Raw genomic sequence first — 21,182 nt, 5'->3', positions numbered from 1 at the left:
CAAATCCGCTACCCTGAGAGTTCCACAGCTTCAGTCTGAAAAGCTAAAATGACCAGTCAGACATGAGGAAGAGCATCAACATGGAGGAAAACATCAAAATCAAACTGCAGAGAAAGATTCGAACACGCAAGTCCTCGACAGGTTAAGTCGAGGCAGACGAGACAGATGAGGTAGAGGAGGAGAGGTGTGAAGGGCACAGCCAGCCGTCTGTATTCCTCTCTCTCCCAGCGGACCTCATTACGCCTACCGTCAAATTCCCCTTAAGACAGAAAGCAATAAAAACAATTTAGGGAGGCATCAGAACCAGGATGGATGCTTTCCAGTGGTGAGGATAAGCCCGACTCTGAGGCACTGCTGTCACAGCCTGGGCTTGGCTGGCTCCAGCTCGTATGGGCCACGTGTGGATTCATCTGGGCCAAAGCCAGAATCATTCACAGCGGATCAGAAGAAAGCTCCTCACAGAGCAGCTGTGGAATTCAGTACAGATCGAAACAGAGAGAGAGAAACACAGACTGAAGGATGTGAACAGCAACAGAGAGATTTAAAGTCAAAACTAAAATACCAAAGAAGAAGAAACACTTCTCCTCATTTCAGTTTCGGGGTTACAGATGAAGGTCTTAGCATCTAATTTCACTTCTGACGTTTGTGGAAATAATAATAAAGAAGCTTTCTCAGCTCACGCCTCACATTTTTTCACGATTTAAGATGCACGCGAGCAGTAAAGTCATAAATTAGCTTTTTCAGTCTTTGGTCTGAGTCTGATCTGATCTCAAACCAGTGCACAGTCAGTATTATTGCGTGTTTGTAGCTGTACATGACAGAGCATGACAGCACTGAGGCCAAACCGACATCCTCCTGATGCAGCTGAAGTGAAAGAGGAGCATGTCAAACATTTTACATTATAATCCATGACGATACACTACATTTAACAACGTGTCCCGGAGTCACGTTTCAACATCTAATTTAAGCTCAGTCAGCGAGAGTGTAACTGGAACATAAATAACTTCATCTACATCTGATTTCTCTCCTCATCACAACAATTCATTAACGCGACGAACCACCGAGGAGAGCAGATGGACAAACATTTGTCAGCGCCTGAATTCTGCCAGATTTCTTTACTTTTTAACATCCGTCTTTCAGAAGGTGAAGGATGGTTCAGTTCGAGGTGTGTGAGCAGCTTTAGTGCAGCAGTTAATCATCCTGCAGAAAACACAGAACCATCCTCCTCATGTCTCAGCTCAGAACATGAGTCACATAGTTTTGAGGAGCCTGACGGGTCCCACCTGCTGAAAGTAAGAAGAAAAAGACACAGCCACATTCAGAAATCATCTTATGCAATCACAGCTCCACTCTCTGCGTGTCCGGACAGGACCGCGGATTGATGGAGGGATGATGGACGGGGAGATATGCAGAGAGGGAGATGATACTGTATGATAGATGTGGACAAGATAAGATGGAGGCGAGAGAGATAAAGATGTCTGCTTGACACACTGTATCCTCTTTCTGCTAAAGGCACATACCTTCATGTTGTGTGCATGTGTGTGTGTGTGTGCGCAGGTGAAGGTGGAGGCCGAGGTGAACGAGGTGGAGCTCGAGGGATTGACTCCGGCCACCGAGTACACGGTCACAGTGTACGCCATGTACGGAGAGGAGGCCAGCGACCCCATGACCAGCCAGCAGACCACATGTGAGTCACAAACACACACAAGTCAATTCATTAATTCATCTCATCGTATCTCTTTAATGTTACCTCGATACCTCGCTCAGCAGCTGAACGATTCTGAACATGTTCGAGGCAGCTCTCGTGTTCTGCGAGGTAAAATGAAGTTTTTTGTCAATGAAGTCTGCTGGCTTTGAAGCGAGCAGAGATCGATGTTGGAAAGTCTGTCTGACGAGGTGAGGAGAAAATAAATTTAGCGTACACGTAGACTCATTGATCTGAGGTCAGTTTGGACGGAGCACACAGAGTACACAGCAGCTGGGTCACAGTAAACTGTAATAAACCGGCTCTAATACAGAGTTTGATACAAGGAAATATATATAAGTATATATATATACAAGTTTGGCTGCTCTCTCAACATCCTTTAAATCTGTTGTGAGAGATAACGGCTCATATCATCATAAATGTGTGATGATAACGCGGACATCATCCAGGTCACAGTAAGTGCAACGCATGCAACTATGTGTTTAATTCATGTGAGCAATCGAATTGAGGCTACACGTGATTCATGTGAGTGTAAAGGTTTGTTTACGTGCTCCATAATCTGCTCACATATACAAAACAAATACAACACTAATCAGATGATCGGCGGTTCGATCCCCGGCTCCTCCAGCCTGCATGTCGGAAGTGTCAAGATACTGAACCCCAAATTGCTCCCGGAGGCTGCACCATCATCGTGTGAATGCGTGTGATTCTCTTCTCTGTAAGTCGTTTCAGATAAAAGTGTCAGCGTAAATGTGAATGTAATCTATTTCGATACGTCTAAGCTTAAACTAAACCTGAGCCTAAAACCTAAAACTTCAAATCAAGTCGGTAAAAACCGTCTACTCACTGATGAAACCCCATTTCATTAAGTTCCTCACAGAGTTTATGACCCTCTGAACTGAGGCTGCTGCCGTTGTGGTGATGTTTTATTTACCACAGGTATTTGGATTTATTCCCAGCTGACGCTCTGCAGGAAGGAAAGCACACGTCCCCTGACAGACGTGCATGTTTATTTATGAAGAGCTCTTGTTTTTAGAAACCTTACAGTGAAGTTTAGGCGGTCTTCAAAGATCTTAAGTCTCGCAGGATTGGACAGACTGACTCTCAGAGGAAGAGGAAGCAGCTTTTTACTCCAAACACTTGAGCAGCTAATTTCTCTGATCAGCTCTCACGCTGCTTCAAGTTGTTCTAATCAGTCAAATCAGCTGCTGCAGTTATGCTGAATGTTTTTCATCCGCAGAGTGTTTGCTCGCAGTTACGTGGCTTTCCCAGGACAGCTGCAGCATGTTCGAGTCACGTCCCGGCACGTTTTCTGCTCAAACAAAACCGGCGACCACCGATGCCAAAAACACGGCGCGGCGCTTCCAGCTTCCCCTCGTAGCGCTATTTCTTGCACCTCACTTTCATTTTTTAAGTGTTTTGGAGCCTCGACGAGTCCCCACCACGCTCACTAATTAACGTTTTGTGAAGTCTCCTTTAAGATCTGTGGCTTGTGGCTTTATGTCAGGGCATGTTTATGTCTTTATGATGTGTGTAAAGCTTTGGATGCAGGTCAGATAAGGACGCTGGCGGCTGGTTGTTGTTTTTTGAGAACTTTTTATGGTAAAATAACTTTTCTTCATCCATCAAACAGCTTCATGCCAAAGACTTTTGTATTCAAACATTCATGGTAAACTAAATTCAGTCTTCTGTCCTGCACTCGTCCTCAGCCAGTGGTCACTTTTTCTTTTTTCTTTTCTTGTTTTCTGCTTCAGCACATGATGCGTCTGGACATGTGGAGATGAGTTTAATCTGCTTTTTACTCATATTCATCAGCGCTGATCTCTGCCTCATTTCATCCAGTTATTTTACTGTTTTTTTTTCTTTCATCCTTAACACAAATGAGTTTATCACTGCAGTGAAAAGAGTAAAAAGAAATAACCATGATGATATTTATGTTATTTTTATTACATCATCCTCCTGGAAGTTTCTTTTTCTGTTGCTGTTTCTTTTTCTGCCGCAGCAGCAGATCAACTTAATGTTTGTCATATCAGTCAAAGAAAAGATATTAGATATTTGTCGACTGTCAACAACCTATAGCTGCATCAGTGATCATGCATCAATCAACCCGAAGATCAGAACGTCTTTATGTGACACATCCATCTAGACTTTTATTAAATAATAAAAATATCACTTCTTTCTCCTGAAACTGCAGATTAGACGACGACTCCTGATCTTCAGTGTCATCTGTGTGAAGGCGACGTTTAATGTTGTGGATGTTTTTATATGGACACACACATTTGGAAACTTTACAGACTCTTTCTAAACTTTTTAATTTCCCGTCCTCCTCATTTCTGCGCTGACCCCGGCCCGGTCGACAGAAAGAGGAAAAAGCAGAGGCAGTGTCTTCCTCGCCTCCTCTCTCCCTCTGCTGCTTTGTCTTTACTCTGACCTCCGGTATAATTGAGGTGAAGCGATGGCGGGCGCTATCAGGAAAAAAAGAAAAAACAGATCAGTAATTCTAAGCATAAAAGTTTCTGAGCCTCTGAGAGAAAATCAGATTCCCTGGCTGAATTAAAAATGTGAAGCGTTGCAGCTCGTCACAGAGAACGAATGAAAGAGAGAGAGGAAGCTGAGGCAGAGCCTGAGGGAGGGCGAGTGATGTAGTGAGCTTCTGTCCACTTTATAATTGAAATGGTGGAGTGTAATAACCCCAGTGTGTGTGTGTGTGTGTGTAAGTGTGTAAGTGTGTGTGTGTGTGTGTAAGTGTGTGTGTAAGTGTGTAACCTTTGACCCCTGATAAAAGTCGTTCTGTTCTTATTAAAACTGAGTTTTTGTGCTTACATTCATGTTTCTGCAGCTGATATCATCAGATCAAAGAGTCGAACACGATAACCAACACAGCATCAGTTAAATATTCATACAGAGCGCTGGCCAGCTTTTACCACATCAGTGTATGCTCACAAGAAGCTGTTCCCATGTTTGGTTGATTCATGCACACACACATCAAACTTCATTATCGTGCACAGCAAGTGTACAGACTGTACACTGACACTGGAGACTAAATAATGAAATAACCTTAAGTTGTCAGTGATTTCTTCCCCATAATAAAATCAACATTAAACATGAATTATTGGAGGTGGGGTAGGCGTCTCTTTTACCTAACATGACTGTGATTTTTAACACCGAGTGCTCCGTGCTTACGGCTCAAAAATGTATTTTTACTTTCTATTTGCTCATAAACAAGAGTTCGCAGGAAAAGCAAATCGTCTGCTGTTCCTGTGGTGTGAACCAAACAGAGCTGCTGGTAAACAAGTGTCCTGCATTCAGTTTACCGCTGTCATGGATTGGATCTGGATGTTTACAGTGTGTGCTAACATTTGCTTTCTGTCACGTCTCCTCCCACCTCAGTGCCGCTGACCCCGGCGAGGAACCTGCGTTTCACAGACGTGGACCACAGCTCCGCTCGGCTCACCTGGGACTCCAGCTCCAGGAAGATCAAAGCCTACCGCATCATGTACGTCAAGACCAACGGAGTCCAGACCAATGAGGTGAGAGCATCCTGCAGGTTTCAGCCAATGGGAGCAGCAGCTACAAACCTTCTCACAGTTGTGATGTGCTCCTGCTGCTGAACTGGCAGCAGTTCAGGTCCTGTCAGTGTTCAGAAAAAAGACGTGCCACCTTAGCTGACGGGATCACTGGGTGGTTGTTGTTGTTGTTGTTGCTGTACAGCTCTGAGGATTCTGAATCTGCATGTTGGTAAAAATCCACGTCTGGCTGCACATAAAGAACAAACTGAAGCCCTGAGGGAACGTCTGAAATCTGTGCTGTCTGTGTCTACAGGTGGATGTCGGCCGTGTGACAACCTGGTTGCTAAGAAACCTGACGTCCCTGACGGAGTACACAGTCGGTGTCTTTGCCATCTATGATGAGGGACAGGCTGAGGCCGTGACTGACAGCTTCACCACAAGTAACAACTTGCATCAGTATCATTAGAATACAACATAATATTAAAATATAGGAATAAACATGAGCCACAGAAATAATGCATCCGTGTGTGTGTGTGTGTGTGTGTGTGTGTGTGTGTGTGTGTGTGTGTGTGCAGAGACCGTCCCAGACCCGCTGGATCTGACGAGCAGTGACGTCTCAACAGACAGCTTCAGGGTGTCATGGCAACACCCGGCCTCTGATGTGGTGATGTACCGACTCATCTGGACTCCCACTGATGGAGGAGACAGTGAAGAGGTGTGTGTGTGTGTGTCTGTGTGTGTGTGTTCATATTTGTCTATACATTTTTTCTAGTTGAAAAAGTGAAACTGTGACATAACGACTTTACAACTTTATTGTTCAGCTGGAACCAGAAAATCAGTCATTCAGCGTCGGCTGTAAAACTCCACACCGACATGAATCGTCTGTCTAATTATTGATTTCCTCTGCTCAAACCTGTTTGCAGGGGCACAAGGCTAAACTCATACAAACTCATAAATAAATCAGGTTAGAGGCGTAGGTGGTCTCGTAAATGAAGAGCCTCTCCATCAGTTTTCTGAGATACTTAAACTAATACTGAACAACAGAGCCATGTTTTATCTCACCTGACAGACTCGAATCAGGAGATTCGATTAAGATATAAAATGAAGCAGAGGCGAACATAAAAAGACAAGTCGTCTAATGAGTCTCTCTCTGCAGATTATCTCACAGACGATAATCCCAAAAACAAGACACGTGTTATCGCTCACTTCACCTCTCGGTCTGACATTTATCTGCTGCCTTTTGTCTCTAGTTTGATCTTTCCCTCTTCATGCAGTGAGATAACGTTAAATATAAAGGTGTGTTTGCTACAAATTAAATCTGAGGCTTCCTGCTGTGAGATAGACAAAGGTTTGACTGAAATCTGTGAAGGTGGTTAAACTCTAAAGACAAATATTTTGTTTACTGCGTACATCTGATTATCTACCACTGACTTTTTATTACATGCACACATAACGGCACTTCTAAAACAAGCCTCCCTCCATCCATCCATCCGTCTGTCTCTCTGTTTCAGGTTCTGGTGAACGGAAACATTAACACCTACCTGATAAAAGGACTCAGCCCTGCCATGGAGTATGAAGTCCTCCTCACTGCAGTCTACACTAACGAGGCGGAGAGTGACGAGGTTATCCTCGTGGAGTCCACCGGTAAATAAAATCTCACTACAACTTAAACTTCTGAATGAATTTCATCCTTTAAACTCTTTATTATATTTCTACGGATTGATATCAGGCTGATTAATTAAATGTTTTTGTTTCACTTTTAGTTGAAAGAACAACCACAGTCGCTACGACGACCACCACCACCGAAGGTGAATCTTCATTCCAGCTGTTGTGACGACTCGTGTTTGTTTGTTCTGTCCATCCTTGATAAATTATGATGTCAGATCATGGAAATCAGATTCAGACTGAGAACATAGAGCTCGAAATGAGCAGAATAATTCCACTTATGTTGTTTGTTGATGTTACGGTGTAATACTGTCATAAAATTGTGAGTTTAGGGTTCAACTTTTCAAACTTTTATTAGTTTAATAAAGTTTTGTGTGCTGGTCAGAGACATACAGCTGACATTGTGTAGAAAAGATGTTTGTATCTCTTCTTCAGGGTTCAAGAAGATTAAGAAAATATCAGGAAGCAAAGTTCGGTTCATGAGTCTGCTGGAGCTGTTCCACTGATACAAATCTTTTCTCACGTCTTCAGGCAGATGGTGTATCATCCGTCATGAAGCTTGTCAGATATGATCTCACAAACTTTCTTAGGCTGAACCTGAGTAAATTAAATGCCAGAATCATGACAGGTTGATATGATCAGTTCTTCTGAGAGAACATCAGACTGTTGACAGTTTTGTGCCTCAGAGAGTTGAAGTTATCGTGACCCGCAGTGTGACTTTGACTCTCTGGTCCTGCAGCTCCTCGGTTCGGGGTTAAGAACATGAGGATTGACGAGGAGACCACCTTCAGCATACGGGTGTCCTGGCAGCCCGTCGACTCCAGAAATGTCCGACATTATCGACTGAACTACATCAGCGCCAAGGGGGACCGAGCAGAGGAGACGGTGAGACTTTTCAAAGAGAGTTTTAACACTTCACACTGAGGAGCGTTCAGCTGCACGGCCGATCATTCCACATGTTGGAAAGCATTAGGCTACTGGAGCTTTTGCAAGAGGCAAACTTCAGCCAATGCAGGTGCAGACTCAGCTGTTCCATCGTGTTGGAGCTAAAAAAAATGGTCCACCTTTTTATGAGGCTGGACTGTCTGTGTGGACATTTAAGAGCAGTTGGTCAGCAGATCTGATTGTTGGGTTATAAGCTGCCATGGAGAGCTGAATGTGATCAAGAGCATCTTGAATTGAATCCTGAAGCGAACAGGAAATCATTGTTAGTGGGCCAGAATTGAGGCAATGTGCTCTGTTGGTTTAAAGCCCGGCTGACTCACATTTTCAACCAATTGAAGTCGAGCCAATTTAAGCTCAGGGGGGGTAATTACTGAGGTAAGAATAAGGACTCGGTACTGTAAGAGGTCACAGAAATGGTGTAGCAATGTAAAGAAAAGTTTGAGTGTTTGACTCAAAGGATTTGTCGAGTTGTACAAGGTGATTGAGGAGTCATGGAAGGAACAAAAAAAGATGTTGATTTAAACAAAGCCAAAACTTCAACGTGTCAATCTTCAATGAAGACGGAGGCAGGTCGTCTGATTAAGACTCCCCCACGGAGAGAAAGACGGAAGAAGATAAAGACAGTGTTGTTGAAGTTGATGGCAGGCCTTCAGAGTTGAGTCAAGAGGAAGAGAGAGGGAGATGACGATAATGATGATGAAAACTGTGGCAGATCTTCAAAGAGAGAGAGAGAGAGAGAGGATGGCAGCTCTTCACACTAATGAGCCTCAACAGACTGGGAGAAAGAAAGAGAGAGAGCTGCAGAAGACTTTTATAGGAAACAAACACTGATGCAAAAACATGCAGTTTTAATATGGTGGAAATACTTTGTGTGTGTACACGTCTGTATCAACATGTTGGACAGGCAAACATTAAGATGCTAAACAGAGACGATGCCTCAAAGTAAACCTGCATCTGTAAAATCAGGATTTAATATTTGTTCTGTCATCTGTGCACATTTAAAAATGCCAGATCGTGAGTGTACCTGTTAATACGATAACTTCCCATGTGTGAGTCATGTTGAAGGTCCATGTGTGGGATTTAGTGGCTACAGATTGCTTCCCGCTTGACTCACCAACGCTTCCAGTGTGTTGAAGAAAACTGTGGTGGCCACAAAACTCACAAAAAACACAACGTGTCTCTAACCTGTCTCATTAAGCGTCCACAAAAATCTGAGTGAAGCTCGACTATTAGAAACCAGTACGGCCGAAAGCTAAACAATGTACCGCCGTGGCCACCTAAAAACAACATCAGCAGTATTTCCCATTCATTACCGAGACTGTGACGGCCCGCCATCGTCTAATTTGTCACAGTTTCATAACGAACCCAAAATATTTTTACACTTCAGGTGAAACTTCACTTTCTCTTTCTGTTGGAGCCACGTCGACACACTTTTGAAGAAACAGTCAAAGAAACGACGATCAGCAGCTCAGAGCTGGTTCAGAAAGTTATTATACTGTCTGTAGTTATCGAGCGACCTCCCCGACGGTTTGTGAGTTTATTGATTACACTGAATGCTGTGAAGTCGGTTTCTTTCTGCCACGAGCTGGCTTGGAGGCAGATTGAGTGAGAGCAGAGAGATTCTTCATAATCCTTCATAGGAACTGTGATAAATGTTCGCACACAACAACGGCCAGTTCAACCCAACTCAGGAACAAAAACTTTATTATTTCAAATCTGGATTAAAACTCATTTCTTATCCTTTTTAGATGCTTACTGCACAGAAGAACACAAAGATTTGGGTTTCCAGTTAACATCTTTGTGTGTTGTAGCTGCACAGTGAGGTGTGTACAGCGTGTCAAGTACCTCCAGAAATTCTCCATATTTCCAAAGGTCTGAGTTGTCAGGTGTGTCACCACGCTGGTAGGCGACTGGCCACAGGCCCCACATCAGCCTTTTCATCCTGACAATAAAGAGCCACCAGCTGCCCACTCAGGCGGCTTGTTAAATGAGATCTCTTATCAAAGTGCGAACAGCTGTGGGCTCTGTTTGGCAATCCAGTCAGGTTATGAATCACCAAGTGCTGCACTCAATAGCTACCATTTAGATGTCTATCTTCTGGGGAGCGGGGGCCTGGCAGGCTTCCTCTCTGACTTTGTTCAAAGCAAGTTTCACTCGGTGGTTTGTGGCTGCCAAGGAAGCGACAGCGGCCATCAGAGAAATGATTAAAAACAACAAATTGACACGCCGTTGATTTCTGCATGGCTGTTATTCCACTTCACTTCTGATGGAAATTGGTCTTAAACTGTTAAAAACTTGATGTTGATTTGAGATGATGCACCAAATCACATCAGATTTAAATTACAGATTCTATGCAGAAATTTCTAAACATTTTGAGAGACTCTGCGTGAGCTTCTTTGTGACCTTTGACCCCTCTGAAGAAATTAAAACGGCATAAATTCATCCCTCTCGAATGAAGTCAATGAAAACAAGTTACTTCGCTGAGAGTCTTCTCGTCCTCTAAATTAAGTTCAGTCCAAAACTTTTTCTTTGGACGGTTTCTTCAGACTTTTCTCTGGCAAGACGTCTGGAGAGGGAGAGAGTTCTGACTGCCAATAGTTTGTGATTTGTTTTTTCTTCTTCGCAGCTTTTATCACTGAAACTTTCTGATTTGTGTTGACCAGCTGTTCCACATGGTTTTACTCACATTTCACATTTAAATTTTCATCAGTACCAAACAACCCTGGTGCCGGCTGAACTGAACACAATTTAATTCTCTTGTCGCTTGTCAGTGCTCCTCACGTGTAGCAACATTATCTTAAATGTATCTCATATTTTATTTAAATTTTGTAAATTAAAGAGAAGAAATAGAGAAGACGACTCCAGATGTTTCAAACGATTTTAACTGTCCAGGTGTGCTCTTAGCCAGGTGTGCAGAATGATTGATGAATCATCCATGAAGGATTGTTTTTATATTCCTCAAATTTAAAACTTGTGCTTGACAAACAATTTATGGACTGTGAAAAGTTTTTTCTTGTCTTGGTACCTGAGAGAAGAGCAGAAATAAACCCAGAGAGAGGAAGTTTGTTCAGGGAAGTGAAAACTCCATTTCGAGGTCGTGTTTCTCCGAGCAGATGGAAGTAATGTGAAGCGTTGATTGAGCGGGGTGATCAGTCTCATTGACTTCTGCGAGGGTCTCTGAAACTGGGCGTGGGAAGGCAGATGATTTTGGAGTTTGTTGGAGGTGGTTAACACGAGGCAGGAAAAGTACAACAGCAGGAGGTGGAGGCAGCAGATGACATGGAGTCTTTGCTGGGCACGCTGATGGACAGAAGTCATGTGTTTATTGTCTATAATGAGTCCATGAAGCTGCTCACCTGCTCACCATGGATGGAGGTGGAGGTGGTGTTCAGTCCAGTGTGAGACGTGTTTGGTGTGCTAATGTGCGATCAGTATCCCACTGTGTGAGGTACGACATAAAGGTCTGATGTGCTGTAGCAGAGTTATTGTCATTGTGAGTGAGTGGTGAGAGTGTGGCATTGTAATCAGAGTATTTGAAGTATGTGGTGGTGGATGAAGGAGTCAATTAATGGTCTGGAGCCGAATTGATTGAAATACAGACGAACCAAATCATATCAGAAATCACAGATTTCATGCAGCATTGTAAAAACTGAAATGTGTCTCTCTGACAGCAGACTGGAGAGTGACGACGGTTTCATCTTTATGTGATTAAACCCAAATGCTGCACGAGGATCTTTATTCTGGTGGTCTGGTTCAGACTAACTATAGACTAGCTGGTTAAAGAAAGTGGAACATCTAGTAGCTATCTTCAAGGAGGGTTAAATGTGGGGCAACCGGACGTCTCAGCTTTCATCCAAGAGGCTTCTTCCGCTCTGACTGACTGGTCTGGAGATCCGCGTGTTTAGCCGAGGCGTGATCGTAGATGCTATCTGCCGTTGTCACGAGTTGTTAAAGTCACCTGAGCTCCGGTTTGGACGATGGTCGTTGGAGTCATACGAGGTGTGTGGATTGGAAAAGCGTGGATTGCCGTTCAGACGTTCATGCTCGGATCTCCCCACCTGTAAGTCAGAAGGAGCCTCTTTAAGAGGCGAACCGTCTTCATGGATCTACATCCAGAGATTTAACCCCGCTTAAAGAAAGATGACCTGGAGGACTAAGAACCTCCATCTAGCATCTACAAATGGAGATATTTTTCTCATGAGTTGGTGGAGACCAAACAAGGAGAGTGAATATTGACTTACGTTCATCAGGTGGACACACGCACACACGACTCCAATGACATGATCTTGTTTTTCATTATCTAGAAAAACTTGACAAGCTGTCAGTAAGTTGTTCTGTCCCCTAATGGTCCAAAAAAGTTACTGCAGCGTCAGAGTACTCTACTTATAACACTCACCTCTCTACAAGCTGATAAATATAGAAGTTTGGATGGCTCTGTCACTGTTTTTCCAGATGTCAGTATCTACACCGTAGCCGCGGGGCGACTTGATTCTGCAGCCATCTGTCCACGGACAGCTGTGATGCTGAACGCAGTGAAGCTCCGTTATTTCCCTGTGATGCTTCATTCAGCGTCCAATAAACCAAAGCTGCCGGGCATCAAGTGCAATTCCACTGTGTGCAAACAGAGTTTCGGCTATTATTGCTCAGCAGCAAAACGTTGTTCCAGGAGGTGAAAACATCGTCAAGGGAGGATTAAAAAGTTCGGGCGTCACGGTTTTTCCTTCTGTTCACACAAAGGCATCCGGCTCCTGTTTGAAGTTGGTTCTTTGTCTCATCCTTCACACCATTCACACTTTTTTCCACTGATTGTTGGTGATGCTTTTTGTGTTTATGATGTTAAACACACCTCCGGTCCTCATGTCAGTGAGTTTGTGATAAATCCTCGTGATTTGGCACTGGCTCAATGTTGAGACAGTTCACCCACTTCAGGGAGTTTGATTGAGAAGCTCCTGGTGGTTGATTTATCAGAGACCGTTCTGGTCTCAGGTTGTGCTGCAGTCTTGTATATACAGTAGTGTGTTTTCTTTAGTTGGTGTTGAAGGGTTGAAGCTTCAGCAGCTACATTGTCATATACGTAGCTACCTTAAATGGACTGTTACCCCAGTTCGCCTTCAAACGTTGGAGCTCCGGCAAACTCTCAGAGGGATCAGACTTAATATTCTGGGCCTGAACACAGCTGTCAAAACTAGATTGGGTTTCTGAATCCTATAAATACTTGATGAAACCATGTTTGCATTTACAAAGTCAAGTAAAAGGAGTGTACCTTTAGCTGGTTTCTTCCAACTGTGTGGCTTGGTGACAGTTTAGAGGCTTGCTGCCTTTTTCATCAGACTGGGCTGAAATTGATTTGTCAAGGCGCGCAGTATTTGTCTGACTGACATGTATTTTTCGTGGGGGGGAGTGAGAGGGTTTGTAGACGAGGCCAGGCTAGACGGTACATGCTCAGAATGCAAAGTGGGCGGACGGACAGACGGACGGCGACAGGAAGACGGACACAAAGACTGCTGGAGAGAATGAGAGGAATGAACACACACAAGTCAACCTTTGACATATTAAACAGTTTCTCAACCACAAGCACCAAAATGTTTGAACTGATGAATGAACCTGTGTTAGCGTTGGGTGATATCACAAAATATCAGAGGATTTGTTTACAGGAGAAAAGTTGCTCTCGTGTTCACTGAGGCGTCACTCCTGACATCTCCGCTTTGTGTGCAGTGAGCCGTGATGTGATGCGCGGATGAGATTAATCCACTATATCAGGCAAAACAGCCACTGAACAGACGTTTACACAGTTACGATGTTAGGACTCTATCATGATTTGATCCGTAAGCTGTCAGAAGGTGACAACGATCTTCAGTTTTCAGTCATCACAGTTAGGAAGCTGAAACATGATGGTGGTTTCAGCTCCACACGCTCCATACTGAAACTTTACGCTGTGTGATAGAAGACTATCAGAGACGAGAAGGCTGACTTCTACAGGAAAAGAGTAAGAAATACAATATAAATAAATTAGTGATTAGAATTCATCAACATCAGATGTAAAGAGAGAAACCGAGCAACAGAAGGAGAAAGAGTTGGAGGCAGAGATGAGGAGAGAAAAGGAGCCTGCGGGGTGAAGAAGCAGATTATCTGCTCGAGTGCGGCGGCTCACCTGGACCAATGAGTCGTTTAGGGATCAGTCTTAACAAAAAGCCACAGTTCACAGACAGGTGAGCAGGAAACCTGGACACAATTAACCTCTGCAGAAACACTCGCTGCAGAAGCTCTCGGCGCCTCACCTCCATTAAAAGGCTAATACGTTTTGTTTTTTTGGAATTATAATCCTTCATCCGTTATTAATCCCCAACTTTGCTACTCACAGTATGAAATCCTACTTTGTGGAAAGCAAACAGTGCAGGTGTGTATTAAAGGTATCAGCATGTGTGGAGCAACAGTCAGACTGTCCTGCTGTCAGCACTTCACCTGATTAAGGCTGAGCAGCTTTATCGATCCTGCGGTATATATCGATATTTTGTTTCCCCAGAAAGTATCGATTTTTTACTCTGCTCGCTGCCCATTTCCCCTTTGCAGGAAGAGCGATCAGGTCAGCCAGCCGCTAGTGTCGCTGTAGAGCATTTTTTAACAAGTTACCTGTCTAGATACTCGTCTAGACATGTAACTGTTTACGCAGTTAGAATGAGGAGATTCAAGAGAATGGCGGAGAACAGAAATCCAGCACCTTCATGCTTAAAGCAGAAGTGGACCATTTTAATTGAAAGGGCATTATTTTATTGTTCTTCACGTATTTGGTTGAAAAACTGCACATGTATGTCAGGCAAAGGGATTGAAAAATAATATTTTAATTCAAAAACTCTTCACTAGTTCTGTTTGAGGTGTGATATGAGAAAAATCTGATTAATTTTGTCCAGCGTGTGCAAGCTGTAGACTCTCTGCCCAGCCAGAGCCATATATTGTGTAATTGATGCTTTAAGTTTTCAGTTCAGTTAATTCAATCCAAGTCAATGGAACACTCACAAGATGTCACCAAAATCACACTGCCCCTTTAAAATCGTATCGTGAGATTACCGCTTCACCTGATACTGTTTGATCTCACAGTATATCTGAGGCCTGACATCAATAAAATTAATGAGATCCAATTAAAAAAACACTAAACATTGCTGACTGTCTTACCCATGAAGTGATTTATTATGAAGTCAGAGCCGCCACGACTGAGCCCAGAGCTTCAGCAACATAATATCCAAAAAGAAGATCGTCTCACGTTTGATTGGCAGCTGAACTTTAGGAGGTGAAATCCGACATCGGTGAAACCAACGACGGAGAAATAATTAGAAATTTGATGGATCTTGAGTTTGCACGTAACTGCCACACCCATAATGAGTTTATAGAGCGTGCTGAACGAACAGCACGATCAGAATGACTGAATGAATGTTTTCAGTTTTAAACTCTGTGTGTTTCTGCTTGCAGAGGACGGTGCCCACGGGTCAGAACAGTCTGGTTCTGCAGCCTCTGCTGTCAGACACTGAGTACAAAGTCGCCATCACTCCTGTTTACCCTGACGGAGAAGGACCAACAGCGTCACGGATGGGACGGACACGTAAGTCACATTCAGCGCTCAATGTGCTGAGACCATTACACACAGTAAAACCGTTACGAAGCCACACGAACATTTATTTGACGCTCTGTTTGTGTCCAACAACTCTGAGGGGAACATGTGCTCGATAACTGCTAGATGTTCAAATCTGCCAGGCTGCGAAGAGGACGACTTGACTCTAGATGAAATGAAGATAGAAGAAGTTTAAAGTGAACTCAAATACTCTGAGCTGTTCATCGTCTGTTCGTCTTCTTCATCTGTTTACTGAACAAAAATGTTCTAAGATTGTTGCCAGAGGCAGAGAGCAGACGGACGGAGAGGGAGGAGTCCTTCTTGTCGTCTCTGTGAAACGTTAAACCCTGAAGAGACAAGGTGGGAAACCTGTTCATTTAATTATGGAAATATTTGGCGTATATAGGGAAAAGCAGCTGTCTGCAGGTATCTCTCTATATCTATTATAATACCTGAATATAATAATATAATTTCTCGCCATCCTCTGCCTCCATGCGGCTCGTTACCTCGAGGCAGTTAAGAGAGATAGAAACCCGTCAGCTCAATGTCGAACATCCGTTTTCTTTAGTGCGGCGCTGAACACAGAAATATGTCGGACACATTCGTTTTTCTTTTGTTAAATGTGACTGAACGCTGTGACTGAAGAGGCTAATGATTTTCTCTGCTGCCAAGTGCATCACAGAGCAAACACTCGACTTTCAGCGCGGAGCAAACGCCGAATTCAAGTCATTTATCTTTCCACCGCGTCCCATCATGCCTTCCTGCGCGGCGCATCACACACATTAGCAGACGCTAACGACGTTCTCCGGTTTTTAAACAATGGGGCTGATGATGAATGGTTCCTGTTAGCGAGTGAGGAATGAGATGATCGCCCAGGGAGGAGTGACAGGGAATGCAGAGAGGGGGGATGATTGGGTTTTTGCAGAGTGAAGATGGATGATGTGACAAACGGAGCCGGTGTAATCTGGGGATTTGAACCTATGAGGGATGGGGTGAGCGCTGAGGGAGGCATGACAGGGAATGCAGAGGGGATGATTGGGTTTTTAGCCTCAAACTGAAGAGAGATATTGTGACAAAAGAGGCAGAATAATCTGAAGCTTTGATCCACTGAGGGATGAGGTGAACACTGGGAGAGGTGTGGACGGAATACAGAGAGGATGAAAACACGAGTGAAGGAAAAACAGGAAATCAGAGCACACTGCATGTGAGACGACGAGGGAGGAGTTGAGGGACGGATGGCCGACAATCACGAGATTGATTTTTATACCCGTTTGAAGCAATGAGCAAACGAGCTGCTGGATAGAAAGAGAGACGACTGAATGTTTGAGACTCGGCCGCTGAAAGAGAAGTCAAACACAGAAGTAAAGATAAAATAATAGTGTAAGTGCAATGGAAGCAGGGTTCAGAGTTCAGTGAGAGATAAAAATAAATAATGTTGAAAGGATTTTAGTATTTAGGACGAGACAGAAGGGTCGAGAATCAAAGAGTCAGTGAGAGATGTTTGTGACGGCTCAGGAGCTGCACAGCAGGAGGGAAGGGACAGATGTGATGACAGAGATTTGAATAAACCAAAAATAAACTCTGTGATTTTAAACAGTAAATGGGCTGACGTGGAATACACTGAAGAGTGAAATGCAAAGAAAAAGGCTAATTTCTAATTGAACGAATAAATACGCAGATAATACGCGGTCAGTTATTTGTGTTTGCTTTTGTTTTATATGAGAATCTGTGACTGACTGTTTACAGATTAAGAGGCGACGGCTTCATTTGAGATGATGTAATTGATACCGTGGTTCAATAATTCCCCCCCGCAGGGACGACGGCCCAAAAACAAAAACTGAAATTCAACATAACTTTATTGTTACAGCAGCCCAAAGTGTCACAGAGCAGATTAACAGAAAAGTAAAAACCAGAAGAGACAATGATGAAAAGAACTGCGGCGGACTTCAAACATTTCGGCAATAAAATGATAAAATATTAAAATAAATAAATACAAAACCAGTTACAAATTTGATAAGACCAAAACCGATAAGACACGATAAGAAAAAAACTAATTAAATGAATAATTACAAAGAAGACAAAGTAAGAGAGAAGACGGCTTTAAAATGAAAAGTACATGGAATGAAAAGTTCTTCAAAATGTTCCTTCAGTCAGAGAATGATGAGGCCACACAGAAGAGAGATAATGCAAGCAAAGAGGCGAGTGTTTGAAAACGCGAGGATGCAGCAGAGAGACGCAGAGAGTGTCTGAACGTGGAGAGGATGATTGGCTCTTTAATGGTGAACCACCACAGAAGGTGAAGAGGTAAAATGAGACACGAGAGCCGCTGTAATCTGGAGGCTTCAGCTCGTGAAGCGATGAGAGGGATGGACGCTCGGGGACGAGTGATGGAACACGGAGAGAGAATGATCCGAGGTTTTTAGCATTTTAAACGTGCAGCAGATTCACGGAGGAAAAAGTCTCATGTTTCCCATTAAGCAAAGCGATCTGCAGAGGATTTGAATCCATCATGGTCCAGGATGGACCGCAGGGAGAGTAGAGAGAGCAGCGACGAGCTGAAAGCTACACCGTCCTGTTATTAGTTCAGTTCTGGATTTAATATCTTTCAGCTGCACAGTGTCTTCTATCTTTTACTGTGCTGACTGTTGAAATTTTATTAAGTGTTATCAAACTTTCTCCTCGGACTCTTCCTCATTATCGTCTCCTTGCCAACTTGTTTCCGTCCTTCCAGTTTCTCCCCAGACTCTTTTTAATCGTTCTGACATGCAGAGAAAAATATTTTATTCATAGATTTATTTATTTTTTAATAACTCTATTTCATTGGTCTTCTTGAATCTCTTCTTCCTCTTTGTCTGGTTCAAGTGCAGCTTGAAGCTCGTGTTGAATGTTCTCTAAACTTCAGGTTACACATGGATCAAAAAGGCTGAATGTTGGACGCGCACTCATCCATATTTTATTTAGCCAAAGTTTCACATACTCAGATAAAATCACAGAAACATGGAATCTGTTTGTCCTCTTCTTCTCTCCTCAGTTCCTCTTTCGGCCCCGAAGAATCTGCGCGTATCGGAGGAATGGTACAACCGCTTCAGGATCAGCTGGGACGTTCCCCCGTCACCCACCATGGGCTACAGGGTCGTCTACCAGCCTGTATCTGGTAATTTACACACACACAGTTCAAAACTTGGACGAATCTTGACAAGTCTGAAAGTCAAAGTCAGCTTAGACACAACATGGAAGTTTCACACAGTGTAGGATCATCAGCGGTGACTAATGGCGTACTCATACCGAGCTGTAACATTTGTCTTACGCTCCGAGCACGTCAGCTCACACTCTGCATGCATCTCAAGTGATCAGAGCTCACGTCCCTGCTCGATGTAGAAACAAACACACATTGTTTTTAACCGGCTCAACAGTAGCAGCATGTTTTTCACTCAGCCTTCATGTTCTCCATATTCTCATTCTGCTGCCTGCGTCACTTTTTCATCATCCTCCATCCTCACTGAGATTGAAGCTAACGATGGTCTCTGAACTCCTCCTGCTCCTCTGTGCTCCTTCCATCCACTGACCGTTTGCACCTCCTTGACGTGTCACCTCAATTATCCTGCCCCTGTCTGCAGCTTCCGGACCAGCTCTGGAGACCTTCGTGGGAGAGGATGTGAGCACCATGCTGATCGTCAACCTGCTGAGCGGGACGGAGTACAGCGTCAAGGTCATCGCCTCCTACACCACTGGATCCAGCGAGGCGCTTTCAGGGAGGGCCAAGACCCGTGAGTCCATCGCGTGTTTCTATGATTAGATGCTGCACAAAGTGCAAACAAATGACCAACACACTGCTCTGCTGCTCAGCCTCCACACACACTTATTTTCAAACTGTTATTTCAGTCATTGTGAATCATCCTGGAGCAAAACGTGTCGAACACAGAAGATAAATCAGACACTTTTATTGTCCAAGTATGTGAAGACATACAAGGAAACTCAGTTTTTACTCTACAGCAAAAACAAAGACAACAAGCTTGACAGATACTAAAATATATGATATGAAATATGATTTATGAAGCAGGTTGGATGTGACGGTATGCACAGCGTACATGGTGTGTGTATGAGTGATATTTACATTTAAAGTCATTTAAATAGTCAGAATAAATCATTTAGAGGTACAGTGAATATTTGAGACGCTGGATTGTTTTTTACTGTTGATCAGAGCGATGGCTGCTGAGAACGAAGACAGAACACGCTTCACAGTTTTTACGTATTTATGTTAAAAAATCTGGACTTGGTTTATCCCAAACCTCATCTCTGTTTGAACACTTGAAGTTATTCACGCCACGATTTCATGATTTATTTCAAACGGCATCAGTCGTCACACCTACGGTCACATCAGCTCTTCTTCATTTCGCTTCCAGCTTCGGATGCTGATTGCATTTTTATAACAGTTATTTTTGGTTGGACCTCCACGACAGAGCCAGCTGCAGTTTTTTTCTTCTGTTTTTCACCAATTAGAAGAATTTTTCAAACACTTAAGACATTCGTTCCTCCTTCCCCATCTGACGTTCTTAGCTGCAGTCCAAACTAATTACAGGATACTGTCTTCAAAGTTTTATTGTGACCGTCTTCGCTGTAACCAGAACCGCTGATTAAAAGATTTCCACGGGGAAAGTTTTCAGCTGCTGCCTTGTTAGTGCCACCTCCTCCAAGGAGGAGGAGGAGGAGGAGGAGGAGGAGGAGGAGGTGGGTATGTTTGCAGGCTTGTTTGTTTGTCAGGATTACGGAAAAAAACTACACGCACAGTTTGTATGAAACTTGAAGTGGTGAAGCATGAGCCAACAAAAAACACAGATTCTGAACCACGGGGCGGATTCATGCATGGAAAATAATTATTTCACTTTTGTTACATTCTAACATTATAAACTGTAACCTGCTGACAGATTATCAGTTAATATTCATTTATTTTGTGTCGTATGAAAACTGAAGGATGCTGAAGTGGAGTTCGAAACACGTGACTTCGTCTCATTCAGCTCTGACATCATCTTGCTGTCGGTGCCTTCATTGTTTGGTTGCCGTGTTCTGATCGTTTATATGAAGCGTTATCAGTATTCTCTGTTCACTCCACCTGTCTGAATACAAGCGAATAAAACAATCTGATCTAATCAGAGGATCAGAGGACGCCTGCAAACATCGATATATTGATATCCATCTGACACCTTTAATGGTGACTTTACCTAATTACAGCTCTGAAACGAGAACTGTAGATAGATTCAAGTTATCTCGCTGGAGATGTGGACGCTCCCTGAGGCTCTTTGAGTGTCTGACCCAGTTCGATCAATCACTTATTCTCAAGGACCGTTTGAATAGGAGCCTGAATTTCCCTCTTCTGCATGATAATTAACCACTTCACCACTACCACAGGCTGGCCTATTGATGAAACCGTCCTTTTTCAAACGCAAAGGTCTTGGGTTTGATCTCCATGACAGCCAAAGCGGTCGAAGGAAACCATGTGTCCTCTCAGAAGTGTCCTTGAGCAGGACACTCAACCTCCCCCTTTGATCCATTCTCATTTGTCTCTGGGTAACAGCAATGAGTGCAAGTGTCAGCTTAATGCCCAAACATGTCGCTTTAAACGGATCACAGACACGGCACTTCCTTCATCTGCATGACAATTAAACACTTCTTGGTTGATTTGAAGGTTTGGGGGTGTTTGGGTCAAAGAGAAAGAGCAGGGAAGAAGGGGATTAAAGCCAAAGAACGAAAGGACGAA

General features: G+C 43.5%; 1 protein-coding gene across 6 annotated transcripts in view; it reads left to right on the top strand.

Annotated features, from left to right (window-relative positions):
* Positions 1-21,182, top strand: part of col14a1b (collagen, type XIV, alpha 1b) — a 130,765-nt gene that overhangs the window by 62,197 nt on the left and 47,386 nt on the right. For all 6 annotated transcript variants that reach the window (XR_003463533.1, XM_027286561.1, XM_027286559.1 and 3 more), the window contains 10 exons: positions 1,558-1,687; positions 5,096-5,235; positions 5,528-5,654; positions 5,790-5,929; positions 6,726-6,858; positions 6,978-7,022; positions 7,619-7,764; positions 15,289-15,418; positions 18,459-18,581; positions 19,045-19,194. Coding sequence is in view for 5 of the 6 variants with exons in the window: in XM_027286561.1 (XP_027142362.1) it covers positions 1,558-1,687; positions 5,096-5,235; positions 5,528-5,654; positions 5,790-5,929; positions 6,726-6,858; positions 6,978-7,022; positions 7,619-7,764; positions 15,289-15,418; positions 18,459-18,581; positions 19,045-19,194 (1,264 nt within the window). In the remaining variant the exon portion in view is untranslated. The remainder of the gene's footprint in view (positions 1-1,557; positions 1,688-5,095; positions 5,236-5,527; positions 5,655-5,789; positions 5,930-6,725; positions 6,859-6,977; positions 7,023-7,618; positions 7,765-15,288; positions 15,419-18,458; positions 18,582-19,044; positions 19,195-21,182) is intronic.

This window comes from Larimichthys crocea, chromosome XIII (assembly GCF_000972845.2).
Source record: "Larimichthys crocea isolate SSNF chromosome XIII, L_crocea_2.0, whole genome shotgun sequence".
NCBI classification, from domain to species: Eukaryota; Metazoa; Chordata; class Actinopteri; family Sciaenidae; genus Larimichthys; species Larimichthys crocea.
This window is presented reverse-complemented; position numbering and strand designations above follow the sequence as displayed.